Here is a 21,614-nt window from a genome sequence, read left to right on the forward strand (position 1 = left end):
GTGCAGGTGAACGAGCCCCTGATGGTATGGCTGATGTGATTAGGTCCTATGATGATGTCACTGGAATAGATATGTGGACAGAGTTGACATCGGGGTTTGTTACAAGGATAGGTTCCTGGGTTAGTGGTTTTGTTCAGTGATGTGTGGTTGCTGGTGAGTATTTGCTTTAGGTTGGGGGGTTGTCTGTAAGCGAGGACAGGTCTGTCTCCCAAGATCTGTGAGAGTAAAGGATCATCTTTCAGGATAGGTTGTAGATCTCTGATGATGCGCTGGAGAGGTTTTAGTTGGGGGCTGAAGGTGACAGCTAGTGGTGTTCTGTTATTTTCTTTGTTGGGCCTGTCTTGTAGGAGGTGACTTCTGGGTACTCGTCTGGCTCTGTCAATCTGTTTTTTCACTTCAGCAGGTGGGTATTGTAGTTTTAAGAATGCTTGATAGAGATCTTGTAGGTGCTTGTCTCTATCCAAGGGATTGGAGCAAATGCGGTTATATCTTAGAGCTTGGCTGTAGACAATGGATCGTGTGGTGTGTCCTGGATGGAAGCTGGAGGCATGTAGGTAAGTGTAGCGGTCAGTAGGTTTCCGGTATAGGGTGGTATTTATGTGACCATCGCTTATTAGCACAGTAGTGTCCAGGAAATGGACCGCTTGTGTGGATTGATCTAGGCTGAGGTTGATGGTGGGATGGAAATTATTGAAATCATGGTGAAATTCCTCAAGGGCTTCTTTTCCATGGGTCCAGATGATGAAGATGTCATCAATGTAGCGCAAGTAGAGTAGGGGCGTTAGGGGACGAGAGCTAAGGAAGCGTTGTTCTAAGTCAGCCATAAAAATGTTGGCATATTGTGGGGCCATGCGGGTACCCATAGCAGTGCCGCTGACTTGAAGGTATATATTGTCCCCAAATGTGAAATAGTTGTGGGTGAGGACAAAATCACAAAGTTCAGCCACCAGGTTAGCTGTGATATTATCAGGGATACTGTTCCTGATAGCTTGTAGTCCATCTTTGTGTGGAATATTGGTGTAGAGGGCTTCTACGTCCATAGTGGCCAGGATGGTGTTTTCTGGAAGATCACCGATGGATTGTAGTTTCCTCAGGAAGTCAGTGGTGTCTCGAAGATAGCTGGGAGTGCTGGTAGCGTAGGGTCTGAGGAGAGAGTCTACATAACCAGACAAGCCTGATGTTAGGGTGCCAATGCCTGAGATGATGGGGCGTCCAGGATATCCAGGTTTATGGATCTTGGGTAGCAAATAGAATACCCCTGGTCGGGGTTCTAGGCATGTGTCTGTACAGATTTGTTCCTGTGCTTTGTCAGGGAGTTTTTTTAGCAGATGGTGTAGTTTCTTTAGGTAATCCTCAGTGGGATCAGAGGATAATGGCCTGTAGAATGTGGTGTTAGAGAGCTGTCTAGCAGCCTCCTGGTCATATTCCAATTTATTCATGATGACGACAGCACCTCCTTTGTCAGCCTTTTTGATTATGATGTCAGGGTTGTTTCTGAGGCTGTAGATGGCGTTGTGTTCTGCATGGCTGAGGTTATGTGGCAAGTGATGTTGCTTTTCCACAATTTCAGCCTTTGCACGTCGACGGAAGCACTCTATGTAGAAATCCAGTCTGTTGTTTCGACCGTCCGGAGGAGTCCACGCAGAATCCTTTTTTTTGTAGTGCTGGTAGGGAGGATTCTGTGGGTTAGTATGCTGTTCAGAGGTATGTTGGAAATATTCTTTGAGTCGGAGACGTCGAAAGTAGGATTCTAGGTCACCGCAGAACTGTATCATATTCATGGGTCTGGAGGGACAAAAGGAGAGGCCCCGAGATAGGACAGACTCTTCTGCTGGGCTAAGAGTATAGCTGGAAAGATTAACAATATTGCTGGGTGGGTTAAGGGAACTACTGTTGTGGCTGCTTGTGGCATGTAGCAGTTTAGATAGTTTAGTGTCCTTTTTCCTTTGTAGAGAGGCAAAGTTTGTCTTGTAAATGGCTTGTCTAGTTTTTGTAAAGTCTATCCATGAGGAAGTTTGTGTGGAAGGTTGGTTTCTTATGAGAGTATCCAGTTCTGAGAGCTCATTCTTAATCTTTCCCTGTTTGCTGTATAGGATGCTGATCAGGTGATTTCGCAGTTTCTTTGAGAGTGTGTGACACAGTCTCTCAGCATAGTCTGTGTGATATGTAGATTGTAATGGATTTTTTACCTTTAGTCCTTTTGGTATGATGTCCATCTGCTTGCATTTGGAAAGGAAGATGATGTCTGTCTGTATCTGTACGAGTTTTTTCATGAGGTTGATGGATTTCCACTCCATACGGCTAAATGCAGTGCCTTGCATAATGAAAGGTTTCAGAGTAGCAGCCGTGTTAGTCTGTATCCGCAAAAAGAAGAACAGGAGGACTTGTGGCACCTTAGAGACTAACAAATTTATTAGAGCATAAGCTTTCGTGGACTATAGCCCACTTCTTCGGATGCATATAGAATGGAACATATATTGAGGAGATATATATACACACATACAGGCTCGTTCACCTGCACATCTACCAATGTGATATATGCCATCATGTGCCAGCAATGCCCCTCTGCCATGTACATTGGCCAAACCGGACAGTCTCTACGCAAAAGAATTAATGGACACAAATCTGACATCAGGAATCAAAATACTCAAAAACCAGTGGGAGAACACTTTAACCTGTCTGGTCATTCAGTGACAGACCTGCGGGTGGCTATATTACAACAGAAAAACTTCAAAAACAGACTCCAACGAGAAACTGCTGAGCTAGAATTGATATGCAAACTAGACACAATCAACTCCGGTTTAAATAAGGACTGGGAATGGTTGGGCCATTACAAACATTGAAATCTATCTCCCCTTGTAAGTATTCTCACACTTGTTATCTAACTGTCTGTCTGTGCTGGGCTAGCTTGATTATCACTTCAAAAGTTTTTTTCTCTTAATTAATTGGCCTCTCAGAGGTGGTAAGACAACTCCCACCTGTTTATGCTCTCTGTATGTGTGTATATATATCTCCTCAATATATGTTCCATTCTATATGCATCCGAAGAAGTGGGCTATAGTCCACGAAAGCTTATGCTCTAATAAATTTGTTAGTCTCTAAGGTGCCACAAGTCCTCCTGTTCTTTTTTAAAAATAAATAAAATATCATAAAAGCATACAACTTGTAATATATCCACAAATATGAATTACTTATACAAATCTTTTTATATTATATTATTTTATATTAGCAATAAAAGAAATCTCAGGTTCTTTCCAGATTGATGGATTATACCATATGCTATCATACTGTGTCTATTTCAGTAACATTTTCCTTTCTTAGTGAACAAATAAAATGAAGAATACATCTAAAAAAATTCTTCTTACAAGATTCAGTATAAGCCTGGAAAGGTTGGCAGGAAGTACAGGAGAGGCTTTTTTTCTTGGTTTCATTTGCATTTATTAAAATACGCTTTTTTTTTCTGATCTAGAAAGAATTCAGTTATATCCAATAAACTTTTGTTTGGAAATTAGCATAGTATTCTATTTCTGAAAGACTTACTTTGGTTGTATTTTCCTCCCCCCAGAACATAGTTCAGTCCATGAAAGATATGTATGGGATTAACCTCTCAGATGTTCCTTCAGAGGATGACCTCACAATATATACAAGGTAAGAACATTCTCAGTCATAATCAGTAAGTGATGACTGGAACTAGTTAAATACTCTGTATGAAAAATTGCTCCTTTTTCTTCAGAATTTATTTAAACATTGTTCTGGTATGGCACTGACACTAGCACTAGAGGTAACTTGCAGCTGGCAGTATTTTACTATTCTGTGTCTTTAAAATGAAACACTTTATCTCTCGTACGTGTGCACACAATTCTCTTAACTTCAATGAGGAGCTGTGCAGATGCCTCCAAGTGCAGAATTTGATAGTTAAATCAAATGGACTTGTAGTGAAATATCAGTTAACATTTTTCCAGGAACAAGGGACAAACTCAAATTAATAGTGGCTCTTTAATTTACAAGTACATAGTTTGCAGTTTTTCACATTTATTCTCAAATGTTGAATTACACTGATTTATAAAATGTCAATATTCAGAGTTCTGCAACTCCAGAGAATATTTTTTTAAATAATTTAAATTTCTCATCCGTTAAACAGTCTTTGCTATAAAATGCAAGTACAATTACATAAATTAACCTTTTTTTGGTAAGAAAACTATTATGATTCTGTCTTCTGCATAGAGGCACAAGTGTTAGCTATAACCTCTTATACAAAATTTTGTTTGGCTGTGACTGTTCCAGGAAAAATGTTTCTGGTTGGTATTCAACCTTTTTCTTCAAATATTTACACCTTTTTTGCTATATGCCAGGTCATTCAGAAGCTACTTAGGCATTTTCTGTCTCATCAGAGGCAACTATCTTAAGGTTTAAAATTTCTGGTTTTCATCTGAGACTGGAACCAATTATTAAATCTGGCATACAGGCTACTAGTGGAAAAGTGCGGGGAAATGACCAAACTAGGAGAGTAACTCATAATAACAGTGGCATGAAGATTTTAAATGATAACTTTCTTGTACAAATACTTTAGTTTTAATAGGAGATGGTTGAAACCAAATTGACTGGGACTCCAATATCATGGTTTGATGAAATAGTAACTACATAGCTTACTCTGCATCACCATTATAAGGAAGTACTTTGGATCCAATTCGCAAAAGCATTTAAGCATATATTTAAGTTTTGTCATGAATAGAGATGGACTTAAGCGCTTACTTAACTTTAAGTGCTGTCCTGAGCAGGCTTGTTTCCTGAACTGGGCCCTTTATGTTAGTAAATTATAGTCAGAAAAGCAAAATAATAGGAAGGTAGTCAGGGAAACTTAGATTGAAATTAAAGTCTCTTCTAATTTGTAAAGGCCTGTAATGCTGTTGCCAAGAGAGCAACTGCTTACCCAGTCACATGGTGTGCAAATCAATTACGCTAGTCTGGTAAATCAATGTTTCAAACACCTGCTTAGGCTTTTGAATTAATTAATGGAGCACTGGGCAGTAGAAAACTACACCTCACAATGAAAACTTAGACATACATGTTTTTCAAGTGAATAACTACAAGCCATGCGTTGAAATGCAGCTGTGCAGCTTTCGATTTGCTTTACGATGTGTAATGACTGGCTAATTACATTACTTATTATGTTGTGAACCATCTCTGAATTGTGAGGGGAAATTTAATTCACTATAGTCTCTCTCTTCATGTGTTATGTTCTTAGTTTAGTTTAGTTTAAAAAGAATCGGTCCTAATATTATTTGACTACATGCAAATTATAGACTATTTTTTAAAAAGCCTCTTTTTAGGAAATCAAGTATAAGATCATGACTTAAATTTACTGAGGCTGGGGCAGGGAGAATGCTGTTGCTAAAGAGCTCAAGTCTGCCATGTGCAATGGAGTTACTGAGTTCCCTCCCATTTTCCCTACATAGCCCCTAGCCTGGTTCATCCTTCTCAGCTCTTCTACTGATTTCCCTTTCATCTGCTGCCTGGAGGGAACCCAATATGTGTGTTTCTGTCCTCAGTTCCTTTTCACAAGCTTTGTGGGAGCAGAGGAAATCCTCTACTCTGAAAGTATAGACTGGATAGAGGAGGAAGACACATTGCATATCCTTCTGATGGCAGATCAAAGGGTTGTCCAATTAAATAGCTGAAACCAGTGAAATGGGAGGGCAGCTTTTCACAGCTATGCAAGTCAAGTAGGAGAGAGGTCAGAATCAGACTTATCTGCATGGAACTTGAGCCAACTTCCCATCTATTTAGCTTGCTTCTTTCTACAGCTGCCCTACCACCCAATTCCAATAGTGACACCTAGGTGTGCTCCTCTTTCTCTCTCCTCCTAGAGGTCTTCTGTGGGGAGTTCATGCTGTTGGAAAGAGCAGTTAACTCTATCTCCTCTTGCTGATGGCCCCATCTGCTGCCTGTGAAATAGTGAGCAAGACCTCCTCCTAACTAAAGTGAAAGGGGACCAAGATGTACCCAAACTGAAGTTTTAAAAGCAACTTTAAAAAAAAAAAAAAACTAGACCAAGTTAAGTGTATTAATCATCATGACTCTCACTTTTGTGTTCAGTGAGGTCAGTGTTCCAGCTGTCCTTTAATGTACTCAGTGTGACTTACTGAAACTGCATGACTCTTCAAATTGTACAGAACTGTGTCATTTTCATTAATTCACTGAAGTTATTGCAAATAGTTCTTGGTCTCTTTATGACTTATACTTTTAACCACTGCTACTCATAGGTTTGTTCAGTTGGGGCAGAATCAACATAAACAAGACAAGAACAACCAGCAGCTTTGTTCAAAACATCGTCTAGATGGGGTTATAAATTTGTAAGTACTGTTTATTTTTTCATTTTTATTTTTTTATTTTAGTTCAGTTCTTGCTGTGGGTTCCCTCTTGTGAGGGAATTCTTTGAAGTCAGACACTGTGCCTTAAAAATCATTGAATAAATGTCTGATATCAAAATATCATGAATGCCACAAATATTTTCTAACTATTCTTTCATCAACATCCATTACTTGTATTGGATACAGGGCTCAAACCCCAAACATAGTGGGTAGCTGTGACCTGGGTGGATTGTGCCCACCGAAACAGGTATCTAGCAGTCTCTTTTTCTCATTCAAGTGACACTTGTATAGTATATCCCGCAAATAAAATCTCATTTAATTTAAATGAATTTGCAGCTTTCTGTGAAATTTATATTTTAGAATCTTTAATTAATATCCTATATCTGCCCACCAGTATTCCAATTAGGAGTGTTCAAATCAGAATCTTTTTTCAAATATATTCTTTTGGATCTGAAAATTGTTTATTTGGTCCAGAATAATATTAGTATGTTTTAAACTATTAACTGAAAGTAAATGTTAATATATCAGTTGCTAGAACTAATAGTTTTTATAAACCTTTGAGAGAGATGCGGTTAGGTGAAAATATGTAGGATGTAATACATTGATACTGGACTTTATTAATCATTAGAAGTGTATGAAAAAATATAGACCAGTGGATACCTAGATATGATACTTATCTGATGGTTAGAGCAGCATAAATAAATAATTGAAAAGAAATTATCTGAAATAAAATAACATATACCATTAATTGAAGGTATCTGAACTGAAGGGTAACAAGGTGGTCTGAAATATTAAGATCCCAATTCTGCAACTGATTCCAGGTCTGCAGGGCTTGGTGCCCAGGCAGTCAGCTGCAGGATTGGGACCTTAAATTGAACATGCAGAACAATATGTTCCAAAATAGTGAAGCTATTCCCCATAATGACTCCATGCCAAAAATCAATCAGGAAAGATTTGAAGAGAAGCCAGGAACCTTGCAAAAATGACAGTTAATCAGAATTTTGAAAAACCTGTAATTTAAAACAATCTAAGGTAAAATGAACCAAGTTGAGTTTTTATCTCCACAGGCCTAAGCTCCTATCAAAGTTGCCTAGACTCTCCAGTAGTTGTATCAGTTTTGTTATATAAGAACATAAGAACAGCCATACTAGGTCAGACCAAAGGTCCATCTAGCCCAGTATCCTGTCTTCCAACAGTGGCTAATGCCAGGTGCCCCAGAGGGAATGAACAGAACAGATATTCATTAAGTGACCCATCCCCTGTCACCCATTCCGAGCTGCTGGCAAACAGAGGCTAGCGACACCTTCCCTGTCCATCCTGGCTAATAGCCATTGGTGGACCTATCCTCCATGAACTTATCTAGTTCTTTTTTAACCCTGTTAGTCTTGGCCTTCACAACATCCTCTGGCAAGGAGTTCCACAGGTTGACTGTGCATTATGTGAAAAAATACTTCCTTTTGTTTGTTGTTAATCTGCTGCCTATTATTGTCATTTGGTGACCCCCTTAGTTTGTGTGTTATGAGAAGGAGTAAATAACACTTCCTTATTTACTTTCTCCACATTAATCATGATTTTATAGACCTCTATCATATCCCCCCTTAATAGTCTTTTCCAAGCAGAAAAGTCGCAGTCTTATTAATCTCTCTTCATTTGGCAGCTTTTCCATACCCCTAATCATTTTTGTTGCCCTTTTCTGAACCTTTTCCAATTCCAATATATCTTTTTTGAGATGGGGCAGCCACATCTGCACACAGTATTCAAGATGTGGGCGTACCATGGATTTATATAGAGGCAATATGATATTTTCTGTCTTATTATCTATCCCTTTCTTAATGATTCCCAACATTCTATTCACTCTTTTGACTGCCGCTGCACATTGAGTGGATGTTTTCAGAGAGCTATCCATAATAACTCCAAGCTCTTTCTTGAATGGTAACAGCTAATTTAGACCCCATCATTTCATATGTATAGTTGGGACTATGTTTTCCAATGTGCATTACTTTGCATTTATCAACATTGATAAAGTGATGTTTTCAAAAGATTCTTAAACTACAGATGAATTTTAAATGCTTCCAACTTATTTTCAAAAGGGTAATATGCAGTTTGTTAGAATACTTTATTTAAACAGTTTCATTTAAAAATATATTAATTATTTTCTGTCACACTGTCTGGAGTGGTTCACGACTGAGTGCCTTCCTCAGGGCAGTGTCAAAAACAGGGCAGATACTGCAAACTGGAGGTATGTTCTATCATTAGATTTTACCAAGCCAGTAACAAATGTGAGCTCCTAGATCACTGTAACAATCTTATCATGGAGTCACAGTCAGTCACTTTGGACTCTCCAGTCTATCTTGTCACCTAGACAAACTGGACTTAGTGGTAAATAGTCACATACACCAAAAATCACACCACATTCAGGTTGCTTCCAGTCCCACCAGACCAGTCACTTACCCCAGTTCACTTGGTACCCTAAGTCTTGCACCAAAGACAACACCCCTAGCCAATCCTGTAATAAATTATGTAAAGGTTTAGTAACTAGGAAAGAGAAATAGTTACATATTGGTTAAAGCAAGCAAACATAGATATACAAATGAGTTACCATCTAAATCCTAAGAGTGACAGAGTTGTAGAGACCTGTCAATTCAAATTCTCTTTCAGGGGGACCCAGGTGATAAGCCCTCGGGATCTCTGACTTCAGTGTGGTTTCTCTGGCCCTGTGAGAGTTCACACAGCAAAGGGATGAAAAATCTTCACATTAACTATTTTTATTTAACTCTTCCAGCATTCAAAGGAATGGGACGAGGCCTTCTGCACATACTTCACCATGGGTGCAATAAGGTCATTCTGTGTACTGTGACGATCCTTGATGGCCCCTCTGATTTTGATATTTCTTCGGGATGGGTGGGGAGGGGAAACACTCTTCCCATCTGGCTTCACAAGTTTAGAGCAAACATTTTTAAAGTTATAAAGCAAAAATTTACATATTTCTTTATAGCATAGAATACAGACATTACAAGTGAGGTTAATGCATGCAGCAACTTACAAGTATTTCATCAAGTCTAAACACTAAATAATTCTTGTAAGACTAATACCTATTTTGAACTGGTCTGGTTTCCAGCTGTGAGTTTGTCAGTTCTTAACTAATGCCTGCAGTCTTGGCAGGAGCTGACACTTGATCTGCTAGCATCACGCATTTTTTCTTAAAAATAAAGAAAACTTATGCTGACAGCCCACCTTTGTATTAAAGAGCTTTCCTCATATAGCCGCTTGCTGACTTACCTTGATGCTAAAAAAAAATTCTTTTGGACATTCTTGCCTTCAGAAAATAATGCAGAACTCCGGTGAAGTGGGAGACCCTTCTAAACTTTGAAATAAAACTAGCTAGAGATACTAAACTCAGTTTCAGAGAATTGTCTTTGATACTGCAAAAGTTAAAAATTAAGTGGGAGGAAGGAAATTGCAAGGGAAATGAAATCTGTTCAAAAATAACAAAATTGCTGTTTGTAGTGGGGTGCAGTCACCTCTCGTGAGCGCCCTATGGTCGAGTGTATGCGGACCTGCACTTTCTCTCCTCTCACTAGGCTTAGGTCCTCAATTAGTCCTTTAGTCTATCAATGGTCTCAGCCCTAGTGTCAAGCCGTATTCCAGGGCTTCCCCCTGGAGGCAATGTCCTCGCCATCTCTAGGCGTTTCAGGCCTCAGCTCTCGTGCTGGGCCACTAAAGAGTTCAGTTCCCCTTCTAGGGTGCCTCAAAGTCCAGGCCACTTTCCCCAGTGGCTAATAGGAGGTGGGGGGACACAGGCCTGCCCACTAGTCCAGGTCCCAGCCCATCAAAGCCATGCCGCTGCTCTAATTCCCTGTGCCACTTCCCTGCGGCCTGCATAGAATCATAGAAGATTAGGGTTGGAAGAGACCTCAGGAGGTCATCTAGTCCAACCCCCTGATCAAAGCAGGACCAACACCAACTAAATCATTCCAGCCAGGACTTTATCAAGTCAGGCCTTAAAAACCTCTACATATTGAGATTCCACCACCTCCCTAGATAACCCATTCCAGTGCTTCACCACCCTCCTAGTGAAATAGTTTTTACTAATATCCAACTTAGATCTCCCGCACTTCAACTTGAGACCATTGCTCCTTATTCTGTCATCGGCCACCACTTCGAACAGCTCCATCCTCTTTGGACCCCCCCGCTTCAGGTAGTTGAAGGTTGCTATCAAATCCCCCCTCACTCTTCCCTTCTGCAGACTAAATAAACCCTGTTCCCTCAGCCTCTCCTCATAAGTCAGGTGCCCCAACCCACTAATCATTTTTATTGCCCTCCGCTGGACTCTCTCCAATTTGTCCACGTCTTTTCTGTAGTGGGGGCCCAAAACTGGACACTGTACTCCAGATGTGGCCTCACCAGTGCCAAATAGAAGAGAATAATCACTTCCCTCGATCTGCTGGTAATCATCCTACTAATGCAGCCCAATATTCCATTAGCCTTCTTGGCAACAAGGGCACACTGCTGACTCATATCCAGCTTCTCATCAATTCCCAGATCCTTTTCTGCAGAACTGCCACTTAGCCAGTCAGTCCCCAGTCTGTCTCAGTGCATGGGATTCTTCTGCCCTAAGTGCAGGATGCTGCACTTGTCCTTGTTGAACCTCATCAGATATGGCCAATCCTCCAATTTGTCTAGGTCACTTTGGATTCTATCCCTACCTTCCAGCATATCTACCTGTCCCCCCAGGCTAGTGTCATCTGCAAACTTGTTGAGGGTGCAATTCATCCCTTCATCCAGATCATTAATGAAGATGTTGAACAAAACCAGCCCCAGGACAGACCCCTGGGGCACTCTGTTTGATGCCAGCTGCCAACTAGACATTGAGCCGTTGATCACTAACGGCTCTGCAATCACATCAACCAACTCCCCAAGCACCCTCGGATGCATTAGATCCAGCCCCATGGACTTGTGCATGTCCAGCTTTTCTAATTAGTCCTTAACCTGTTCTTTCACCACTGAGGGCTGCTCACCTCCTCCCCATACTTTGCTGCCCAGTGCAGCAGTCTGGGAGCTGACCTTGTCTGTGAAGACCGATGCAAAAAAACCATTGAGTACTTCAGCTTTTTCCACATCATCTGGCACTAGGTTGTTACCCCTCACATCCCTTGCTAGTGCAATGCCAATTGTGCTTTGGCCTTTCTGATTACACCCCTGTATGCTCAAGCAATATTTTTATACTCCTCCCTGCGCCATCTTCACCCTTATTCATGACCTTGTCCTGATGGAGTCTTAGCAACCAACCCAGAGCTCCTTCTCACTCTCTCCAGCATCTGCCAGCACTGCCCTGTCCGAGATCCTGCAGCTCCCTCAGCCAGCCACACACCATCCAACACAGTGCAGTTGCGAAAAAAAGCTAATATCATTCTGGGGTATATTAACAGGAGTGTTGAATGTAAGACACAGAACATAATTGTCCTGTTCTACTCGGTACTGGTGAGGCCTCAGTTGGAGTACTGTGTCCAATTCTGGGTGCCACTCTTCAGGAAAGTGGTGGATAAATTAGAGAGAGCCCAGAGGAGAGCAACAGAAGTGATAAAGGGCTTACAAACCTGACCTATGAGGAAAGGTTAAAAAAACTGGGCATGTTTATTCTTAAGAAAAGAAGACCGAGGGGATCTGATAAGTCTTCAGATATGTTAAGGGCTGTTATAAAGAGGACTGTGATCAATTATTCTCCATGTCCACTGAAGACAAGACAAGAAGTAATGGGCTTAATCTGCAACAAGAGCGATTTAGCTTAGATATTAGGAAAAACTTTGTAACTATAAGGGTAGTTAAGTTCTAGAATAGGCTTCCAAGAGAAGTTGTGGAATCCCCATCATTGATTGTTTTTAAGAACAGGTTGGACAAACACCTGTCAGTGATAGTCTAGGTTTACTTGGTCCTGCCTCAGCACAGGGGGCTGGACTTGATGACCTCTTGAGCACCCTCCCAGCCCTACATTTCTATGATTCTATAAGAAGGCTGAAATTTTACAGTAGACTATTGTTAGGCAAGAAGATTTTTTTCCCCCAAGCACAGACAATACTGAAGGGTGTTTATTTACGGTACTGGGAAGACTGACCAGCAGCTTTAAAGATATGGTGCTACAGTGGTCAGTTATATACATTTTTGTATTAATTTATTTGCATTTATTTGTACATACAGAGACAGACATTGTTACAAGTTAAGAGAGAACCCTGAACAAAGATAAAAATAAGAACAGTATGTACATATAGAGGTCATTTTAATTGCATTAAACATTTATGACTACCTTGTGGGGGAAGGAGGCAGGGTGGTGTTACAGGTTTGTATAATAGAGTTCCCCCCACTTGTAAAATGGGGTACAGCCCCCTGGTGTATCTTGAGATGAAGAACTGGAGCTTGCCTTTAACTTTAGGACGAGCCTTGTGCAGTGGCTGGCTTGCTGACAGCAAGATTTTACATTTGAAGTATTGTTGCTCCTTTTCGGCCTGAGTGGCTTGTCAAAGTTTGGGACCCTGGGGATGTTCCAGGTGGAAGTAGAAATGGATGGAGTCTGGGATTTCTTTGATGCAGTCATATTTATTTACAAAGAATGTACAAAGCCCTGTGTCTCTGAATGCAGAAAGAACCAAGAACAAAAAGGAACAGTTTCTGAGCTTACAGTCCCCAAATCTCTTTAGCCAACACCAGACCCAGAAGCTCTCTAGCTTTTTCCAGGGTCATGCTGTGCTTACAGGCTCCTCTTGGCTCTCTTGCCTCTTCCTCTCTCTCTCTCTCTCTGTTCTTGTCTGTCCTCAGTTTTTGTGTGTTCTCTTCCCCCTTCCCCCCCACCACACCCCTACCCAAAACATTACTGAGCCAAAAGCTAGTTCACCTACACCTTTTTTCTTAAGTGGGAGCTTTTGCTTATAATTATGTTAATTGAAGGGTGAGTTCACACATGTCAATCTCAGTGGAGTTTTAACTCCGCCCATAACAAGGTTTCACTCAGCACAGAATAATATTTTGTCCAAAATGGTATTCAGCTTTGTTGTATGCTAGCAGTGAAGTTATGACCAATAAACTATGGGTCACTTATTTCATAAGACTTGAATGATATGAAGACCTAATATTGTTGTTAGGGGAGGTCTGATAGGCTCAACAGCGATCTGCGGCAGCAATTCGGCAGGAGGTCCTTTGCTCCGAGCAGGAGTGAGGGACCGTCCGCCGAATTGCCGCGGAACAGCTGGACTTGCCGCCCCTCTCTGAAGTGGCCGCCCCAAGCACCTGCTTGGTAAGCGGGTGCCTGGAGCCGGCCCTGCACAAGTACTCCTGTTCTCTTCTCTCATTGTCATAGTTAGATTTTTAGAGAGTCCCCCATACATCCCAAAATCCTGGTAACCATTCATCTCATGTGCATGAAATTTCAATACTAAAAAAGAGTCAGGTAATATTTTACAGAATCAGCTCTAATCATTCCTTGCCATCACTCTTGTTGGGGAAGACAGTTTTGAACAAGAACACTTTGAGATAACTGGAAGTAGTCAAGAAAGTAAGACTCTGCCTTACATACAGAGCCTATAAATCACAAATAAAATAAAATTGTAGTTTAATATAAATAGAGCTAGATTACTCCGAGCATAACAACTCTTGAGTATGATTTATTCCGTTCCTTTTGAAAGAAATGTATTAGCATGCAGCTAGAGAGAGCCTTGTTTCAGGAAACTGTTAGAAAATATCTCTTGTAGCTCTTCATCACAACTTACTGTACTCTACATTATTAAACTCACTATAGTAGATAAAGTTCTTGTTAGCTGACAGAAAACAGATCATCACACCTTCCCTTTCCAATTTTAGTACACCCACTTGCTGGGTACCCCGGTAGGTCTCGTGTCACATCAGCACATTACAGAATATTTCTGAACACCTTACAGAAGTGAATATCAATATTGTATTTAATACCCAAAAACCTATATTTATTTATGGAAGGATGCAAGCATGCCTACCTTTGTAATCTGTTGCCTTTACCATACAAATACACAAAATGTCAAAAACCCTAGGCAAAAAATGTATTTAATGTGAATTTAAGGTTGAGGATATATATCTGTAACTTAAGTAAAAATGTTTACAATAATGTAGTTTAATAAAAATGTCCAGGAAGCAAAACCACAGTGAAGGTTAAATTTTCAAGAAACCCAGACATCTGAAAATAAGGATATTCAAAGATACAGTAGCCAAAACTTTCTTATCAAACTTTCCCTCTATAGTTGTGTCAGATATAAGTTCTTGGCTTGGAAACTGTTCTACACTAGACTTGTCTTCTAGCCTGGAACAAGAATCTAAGGGCAACAAGTAGTATATTGTCTGCAACATTCTACGTGATAATGTAATGTGGGCTGGTTTCTTAACACATGGATGTGGAACTGATGGATTAGAGATTTGAATGGGGTACAGCCGGGAACTGGGGTACCGCTGTGCCCCTTTAACTCTCCAGCCAGGGCGCTCTCTCTCACAAGGCTTTGCTAGTGATAAGCAGCAAATCCCTTCAGGTGCTCTTATCACTTAGCACAACAGCACGTGGAGTCCCACACCAACCTAACTTGCGTGAATGCTCCCTGAGTCACTCATGAATCACACAGAAAAGGGCACCAGCAAATCTCCCCAGCCTTGCACCCCAGAACTGTACCATCTTGCCCTGGTCAGAAGCCTGACCAGTGTAAGTTTATTACCCTGTCCCCCTATCCCTCGATGTAGAGAGGACACATACTAGCCTTTGTAAACTGAGCTGATTTTTTCCAAGCACTTCAAGCAAAACACACTGTTTTAGGTGAAGTATAACAGATTTATTAACTACAGAAAGATAAATTTTAAGTGATTGGTAACTATCTCTAACCTTTTGTGCCTAAGAAAATAAAAGGTAAGCGCACAGTCTAAATCTTAAACCTTATTACACTAGGCAGTATTTGGATCAAGAAGTTTTTCTCACCCCATTGGATGTTCCAGGTAAGTTATAGTTCTTAATACACAGGCTTCCCCTTTAAGCCTGGGACCAGTCTCCTCAGTTCAGGTCTTTGTCTTCCCAGTGTTCTTGTTGCTTCCAGCATAAGTGGGGGAGGAAAAAGGCAAAAGCATGATGCCACTGTCCCCTTCTAGCAGGAGGCAATTAGTGGACCTGCACACTTGCATCACCGCAACACCCAAGGTGGACTTCCCAACTCCAAACTGATTCATGACTGACCACTAGCAGTCTGTAGTTACCAGCTTCCACACAGCGGTTGCCACTTGCTTTTCCACCTTGAGGACAGTTCTCTTTCTGGTGTTCTTGCATCGCGGTGCTGGAGTGAGCACTGCACATAGTTCCAGGTAGGTGGATTTGTATATCCGAAAGGTCTGCAGCCACTGTTAGTCATCCCATACGTGCATCACGATGCCATCTCACCACACAGTGCTTGTTTCCCGAACCCAGTACTGACGGTCCACCGTGGCCAGCTGTTCCATGAATGCCGCCAGCAATCTTGAATTATTGGTTTTCATGGCAGGCAGCAAATCAAGCACCAATTTACTCTGTTTCACAGCTCATTAAATACTACAGGACCAGCCTCATTGTGTTCATAACGCTAATCACCAGACTGGTCAGCAGTTCAGGATCCATGCTGTCAGGCAGAGATGGGAGGGCTCACAGTTTACAAGAGCTGTTGCAAAACAGTGTGAAATGAAGTAGGAAGCCCATGGAATTATGGGATGGAAAGAACTGCATCATGGGATGGCAAGCATGTCTCCATGATGCACAGTGATCTGTTCTCAGAGCTCCCAGGGGCATAGGATGGCGAGTTGCACAGTGAGATAGCTACCCACAATGCACTGCTCTGTCAATGCAAGAGCAACGATTGGACACACTCCGCTGATGCAATGAGCTTTGTGTGGACATATACAAACTGATGTTATTAAAGCTACTTATGATCATCGACATAACTTAAGTCAACCTAACTCTGTAGTATAGACATGGCCTCAGTCCTGCTCCTCTCTTGGTGAGAGAATCCAATCACACTGAGTTGTACAGAAGTTTTGTGATCTACACCTATGTCCACCTGTGTCTCAGATGAAACCACTGAAAACTTTTAATTAAAAGATACCATCTTCATACAATTTTTATCATGTCTCGTGCTCTGAGCACACAACAAAGTATCTTTAAAGCTTTTTGACTCTCTACGGCAGTAAAAGGTAAGTGTGAGAGAGACTCATGTCCACTGAGTAGCTGCCATCAGTGGTCACGTCCTCCGTCCATAGAGCCTTCTAGATAGTTTATGAATTACGTGGGAAACAAATGTCTGTACAATCCTGTCATTAAAATATGGACTGCATTATGGCTGTACAAAAAATGCAGAGTTGCAGTAAATGCTGAACTACAACAGCTGTTCCTAAGAAGATCAATAAACTTACCATACAAACTCCAAAGGTGAGAATCCTATGAGATAATATCTTCAAAGAAACAGACCTACAGATAGTTAGTCTTCCCTTTTGCTTCAGTCAGAAGCATGATTTGAAAGCAGTCCTCAAAAGTTGAAAGGCTTGTTCATTAAGCTATTGCATAAAAAAATTATGAGTTAATGAACCATATCATGATTTTTTTAAAAGCTAAGGAATTGGAATCAACCCCGAAAACTTCAATATTCTTTGTAATTAAATATTATTGCAGGTGTAACAGGATTTATTTTATTAACTATAAAGGATATTGTGAATATTATGGTAATGTTTTCTAATTATCAAAGATAAAATTGCAGTTTAGGAAATAGGAGTTCTACGAGAATTCTTTTATTCTATAAATGTTACAACTTTTTAACATTTATTCTTAATTTTAGAACTCCTCATCACACTAATGAAGGGATAAAGAAAGCGTGCATTTGTTCTTGCTTTTTGTAAGCAATGCAGTAACTAAGTTGCTTAGCACCAAGGGGACAAAACAAATCGATAACATTCTTAGTAATAAAACCTTGAGCAAACAAATATGCTTAAAGGATATGTCAAAGCTCTTGCATATACATGGTAGTCCGCACGTTATTTTGCTCTATCAGATGGAAGAGGAATGATGAACCATAGTTAAGTTTCATTAAATATAATTAGGAAACAATGCAAAGCCTTAGAAATTGTGACTGTGTATGCACAGTGTATGCATTACCTTTTGAACCCTATTTACAGGGGAGGGGGTTGTTGTTTTTTTTACTGATTTCAATGTGCCAAATTTGGCCTCTGTTTTCTTATTTGAATAAAATTAAATAGTATATATGTGGTGGTCGTTTCTGAGCGATTGTCCACATTTATTCCAATTCTGGTGCCCATTCATGCAAGAGCAGAATCTTTTTAAATAGTAGTGTCCATTGGAGCCATGCTGCACCCTTCATCCCTCCAGCGTTGTGTAGCAGAGGCCATAAAAGATGGAGTGGCTGCAACTGCCTTTCAGTTCCTTCTGATCGCCAATGGTTGAGAGACAGAACACCTGCAGAGTCTGCTTCTCCGCTCATTGTGTGATTGTTTTCTCTCTAGTTACTTAGTGTTCAAACTACATTTAGTGTAGTGAGATTTATATATTCTTAAGCTTTTTGGCAAAAAAAAGAAAGGGAAAAGTCTTCAAATTTGGGAAGTGTCCTGGCACTGGATTGCCTGGACAAGGACAAGTCAAAATCTCTAGGATTCAAATCCTATCCCTTCTGCAAGGTAGTTATTCCCATTCATGATGGACTCTCAAAGTGTCTGTTCTGCCTCAAAGAAGCACATATACCATGCAACATCTCTATATGCTGCCGCTTTTCAAAAAGGACCCCATAAGCAAGGGAATCTCTCCTGAAGCTTTTCCTCTTAGTGAGGTCCATGAGGGCCTCAATGTTTCATGAGTGGGAGTAGAACACCAAACTAGACTGGACCACTTCTGGTAAGCCAAGTCCCTTCTGTGAGCTCCAGGGCTCATTCGGCATCAAGATTTCCACTCCTCAACTGCTGTCAGCCAGAGCTTCTTTGTCCTCCTTCGCTCAATCTTCCTTGAGAAAGGAAGGAAGGAAGGAGCATCACTCCCACAGTGACCATAGATTGATCTCCCTCTCCATCACAGAGTAGATCTAAGTTAGGAGCAGTTCAAGGCCCAGGTCCCACTGACGCCTCGGAACAGAAGGGTCTCTCGGTGATGTTGCCACCTCTTGAAAAAAATCAATATCCTTCCCACTGATACCAACACGCTGGAATCCAAGCACTCAGTACCAAAGTTTTCAGCACCAACATGCCCCATCATTTCCTGACTTCCACTCACTATATGGGAGCAGAGTGATGATGGCTGCTGCTTGGATGCAAATGAGCCACAGAACTTTTCTGCTGCCAAGTACATCTCTATTGGAGAGAGGCAGCAGCAGGATGACCGCACTGCACGTTAAGCGGGGCGGGGGTGGGGGGGCATTGGCCAGCTGCAGGGGGAAGGGATATAGCGCTTTATGGGCTGGGGTGAAAGAGAGGGTCAGGAGCTGCTGCAAAAGTAGAGTGGATCGGTCTCGTGATGCTGTGACTCGTCCCCCAAGGATCAGAAGGGCTGAGGAATTGATAAAGGGCAAGCCCAGCAGGAGAAGCCCCTTTTCCCTGGACCAGTTGGAGCAGCACCCACCCTCCCTCTTATTGGAGGTGGCAAAATACCAGGCTTGATCATCGTGGGCATTATGCTAGCCACTCCTTTCTAGGGAGGCTGGGAAGGAAATTTTCCCTCACCACGAGATTGGCCTAAGTGGAGTGGATTTTTTTTCCACCTTCAGGAGAGTGGGTTCAGGGGAGGTTTTGTTATCGTGAGTAAGGAACGGAGTTAGGCTATGATGTCACAACGTATTATGTAAGTGTGGGGCAGATGTCCAGTGCAGGTGTTCCATAGGGAAGGGACGGAGTGACCAGATAAATGGCTTCAAAAAGGAGTTAAAAGGCAGGTGTTTGTTAAAGGAATGGAATGGGGCGGGGGAGAGGAGTTGGGACTCCTGTGACTGGTATGGCAGGGGGCCAATTCCCTTCCTTATAGCCTCCCTTAACCCTCCTTTGAGCAGGGAGGGATGGTAAGGTCCCAGTAATGGGCTGGCTGGGGGACCAGGATAGAAAAATGGGTGGGGACTGGCAGAAGCCCCTGGATAGATAATTGAAATGATCATGGAGCTACCTGCACTGCATACTTTTATCTGTAAGGTAGTCCCGATATCTAATAATAAAGTTGCAGCCTAATTAAACCATATCCAGTGTCTCCTCCTTTCAGGATAGCCAGACAATAGTGTACCTGCATATGAGAATCTGGTTTTATTTATTTATTTTTTTGTTAAGAAGCTAGCTAAGTCTCTTGGCTAAGTCTCTAATAACCTCTTCTTATCCAGAACTCCATCCTCATCCTTCATGACCTGTCAGCTGCCTTCAACACAGTTGACCACACTTTTCTTGAAATCTTGTCCACCCTTGGCTTCAAGCGACTCCGGCCTTCTAATTCTACTTCTCTAAGTGCTTCATCACCATAGCGTATCCCCTCCAACATTCTGTGGGGGTTCCACAGGGCTCTATCCTTAATGCCTTTCTCTTCTCCATCTACATTTTATCTGTTTGTTCTCATCTGGAAACACAAATTCAACTGCCATCTCCATGCTGATGGCTCACAGATCTAACTCTCTGCTCCAGATCTGTCGTCTCCTGTTCAGGCTAAGATCTCTGTCTCTCTAACATCTTCTTGGGGCTGTCTAGATGTCAGCTCAAGATCAACATGATTAAACAAAACTGTTAATCTACTTACTCCTCCTCAAGTCTTCTCTGCTAGCTCCTTTCTCAATAACACCACTGTTATTGCCTGTCACTGAAACTTGTAATCTACATGTTATCTTCAACTCTGACCTCCCTCAAGATCCTGATGTCCAGGCTGCGTCTAAATCCTGTAGATTTTTTTCTAATAATAATCTAAATAAGACATTTCCAAAAATATTATTTCTAATGTGATGGTACCACTTTAAAGTATAGTGGTAAGAACAAATCAATGAGTTTTATATCCAATGCTTCATTAAAATTACAACCTAGTTGCCTTGAATGATTTTACTTAATTTTTCATACAATCTTGGGTTTCTTCAGTACTTTACATTTTTAATATCTATAGGTTTATTAGTACAGTGCTCCATTTCTTGGAGTTCAGAAAACAAAATCATTTTTGTTTGCAGAGTAAACATTGCATATTATCACTGCAGCATAGTTACACTGAAGATAAGATTATTATTGAACTTGTCATCTTTGAATGAATTAGAGTCCTGCCAGTTGCTAAGCTTTCTTCTGTTGTTAAGAGGCAGAAGATGATAATTGATTATATATCCTTGAAATGATCATCTACATTTACTTGTAATGTTGGATTTATGGTAGGAAAAGCAGGTGAATGGTCTCTTGATTCTGCTGTATGCTTAGTAAATGGAAGATGAGTGAATGTAACCACTAGACAGGTGGCTCTGGTAACTATAGTACATAGATATCTCTCAGGTTCTCAAACTTACTGATAGCTTTGCCACACAACACTGTATTTCCTATTCAGTATTCTGTTGACCCACATGTTTTTTGGTGTCACTGTATTTTAAAAGTAATTTTATAGATAAGTAATTTTTCCCACTTCATTTGCATACTTCCTCTTTTTCACTGGGTATTTTAAAATAGAATGCTGCTCTGTACTGTACAGAGACTATCTGTAAATAGTCTGTCAATATCAGGAGATATATATAGTGAGAATCTACCTATTCTCCTAATAATTTTTTCTTCCTCTCCATATTTCTGTGTTTCTCAGGACAAAGGAGGATGAAAGGAAGGGCAGAGAGCCCCTTAACAAGGAATTCTAAAAAGAAAAGTATTTTTCTGATTTATTCTTCACTGATATTGCAGGCTCCCAAGTGCAAATGAGAGAATAGTAACTAGATCACTGAATTTTCCTCTGTCGTCCACTCCCTAAACTGGATGAAATAAGCATCTCCTTTTTTTGTAAGGGATTGTTAAAATATGAAAAAGTGTTACTGAAGCTCAGATACAGGCCAGAGGGAAGGGCTGGTCTTGTGATTGAGTTACTGAACTCAGGAAATATAAGAGACCATATTTACTCATCTTGCAAAGCTGGCTGTCTCAAGCACATCAGACTGCAGCATTAGGCTCAAACCTTTGACCTCTCCTTTCAGTCCAGCCATTGGCAAGTACTGTACCATAACATTCAGGCTCCTTTTTTTCCTCCAC

General features: G+C 41.0%; 1 protein-coding gene across 6 annotated transcripts in view; it reads left to right on the forward strand.

Annotated features, from left to right (window-relative positions):
- FIG4 (FIG4 phosphoinositide 5-phosphatase) overlaps positions 1 to 21,614 on the forward strand; it is a 168,761-nt gene that overhangs the window by 127,319 nt on the left and 19,828 nt on the right. For 4 of the 6 annotated variants that reach the window (XM_065590216.1, XM_005287634.5, XM_065590214.1 and 1 more), the window contains exons 21-22: positions 3,566 to 3,648; positions 6,264 to 6,353. In XM_065590216.1, coding sequence (XP_065446288.1) covers positions 3,566 to 3,648; positions 6,264 to 6,353 — 173 coding nt within the window. Of the gene's footprint in view, positions 1 to 3,565; positions 3,649 to 6,263; positions 6,354 to 6,557; positions 6,673 to 21,614 lie in introns of those variants that run through there. The other 2 variants (XM_065590213.1, XM_065590217.1) reach the window with 1 other exon arrangement.

Source organism: Chrysemys picta, chromosome 3 (genome assembly GCF_011386835.1).
Source record: "Chrysemys picta bellii isolate R12L10 chromosome 3, ASM1138683v2, whole genome shotgun sequence".
NCBI classification, from domain to species: domain Eukaryota; kingdom Metazoa; phylum Chordata; order Testudines; family Emydidae; genus Chrysemys; species Chrysemys picta.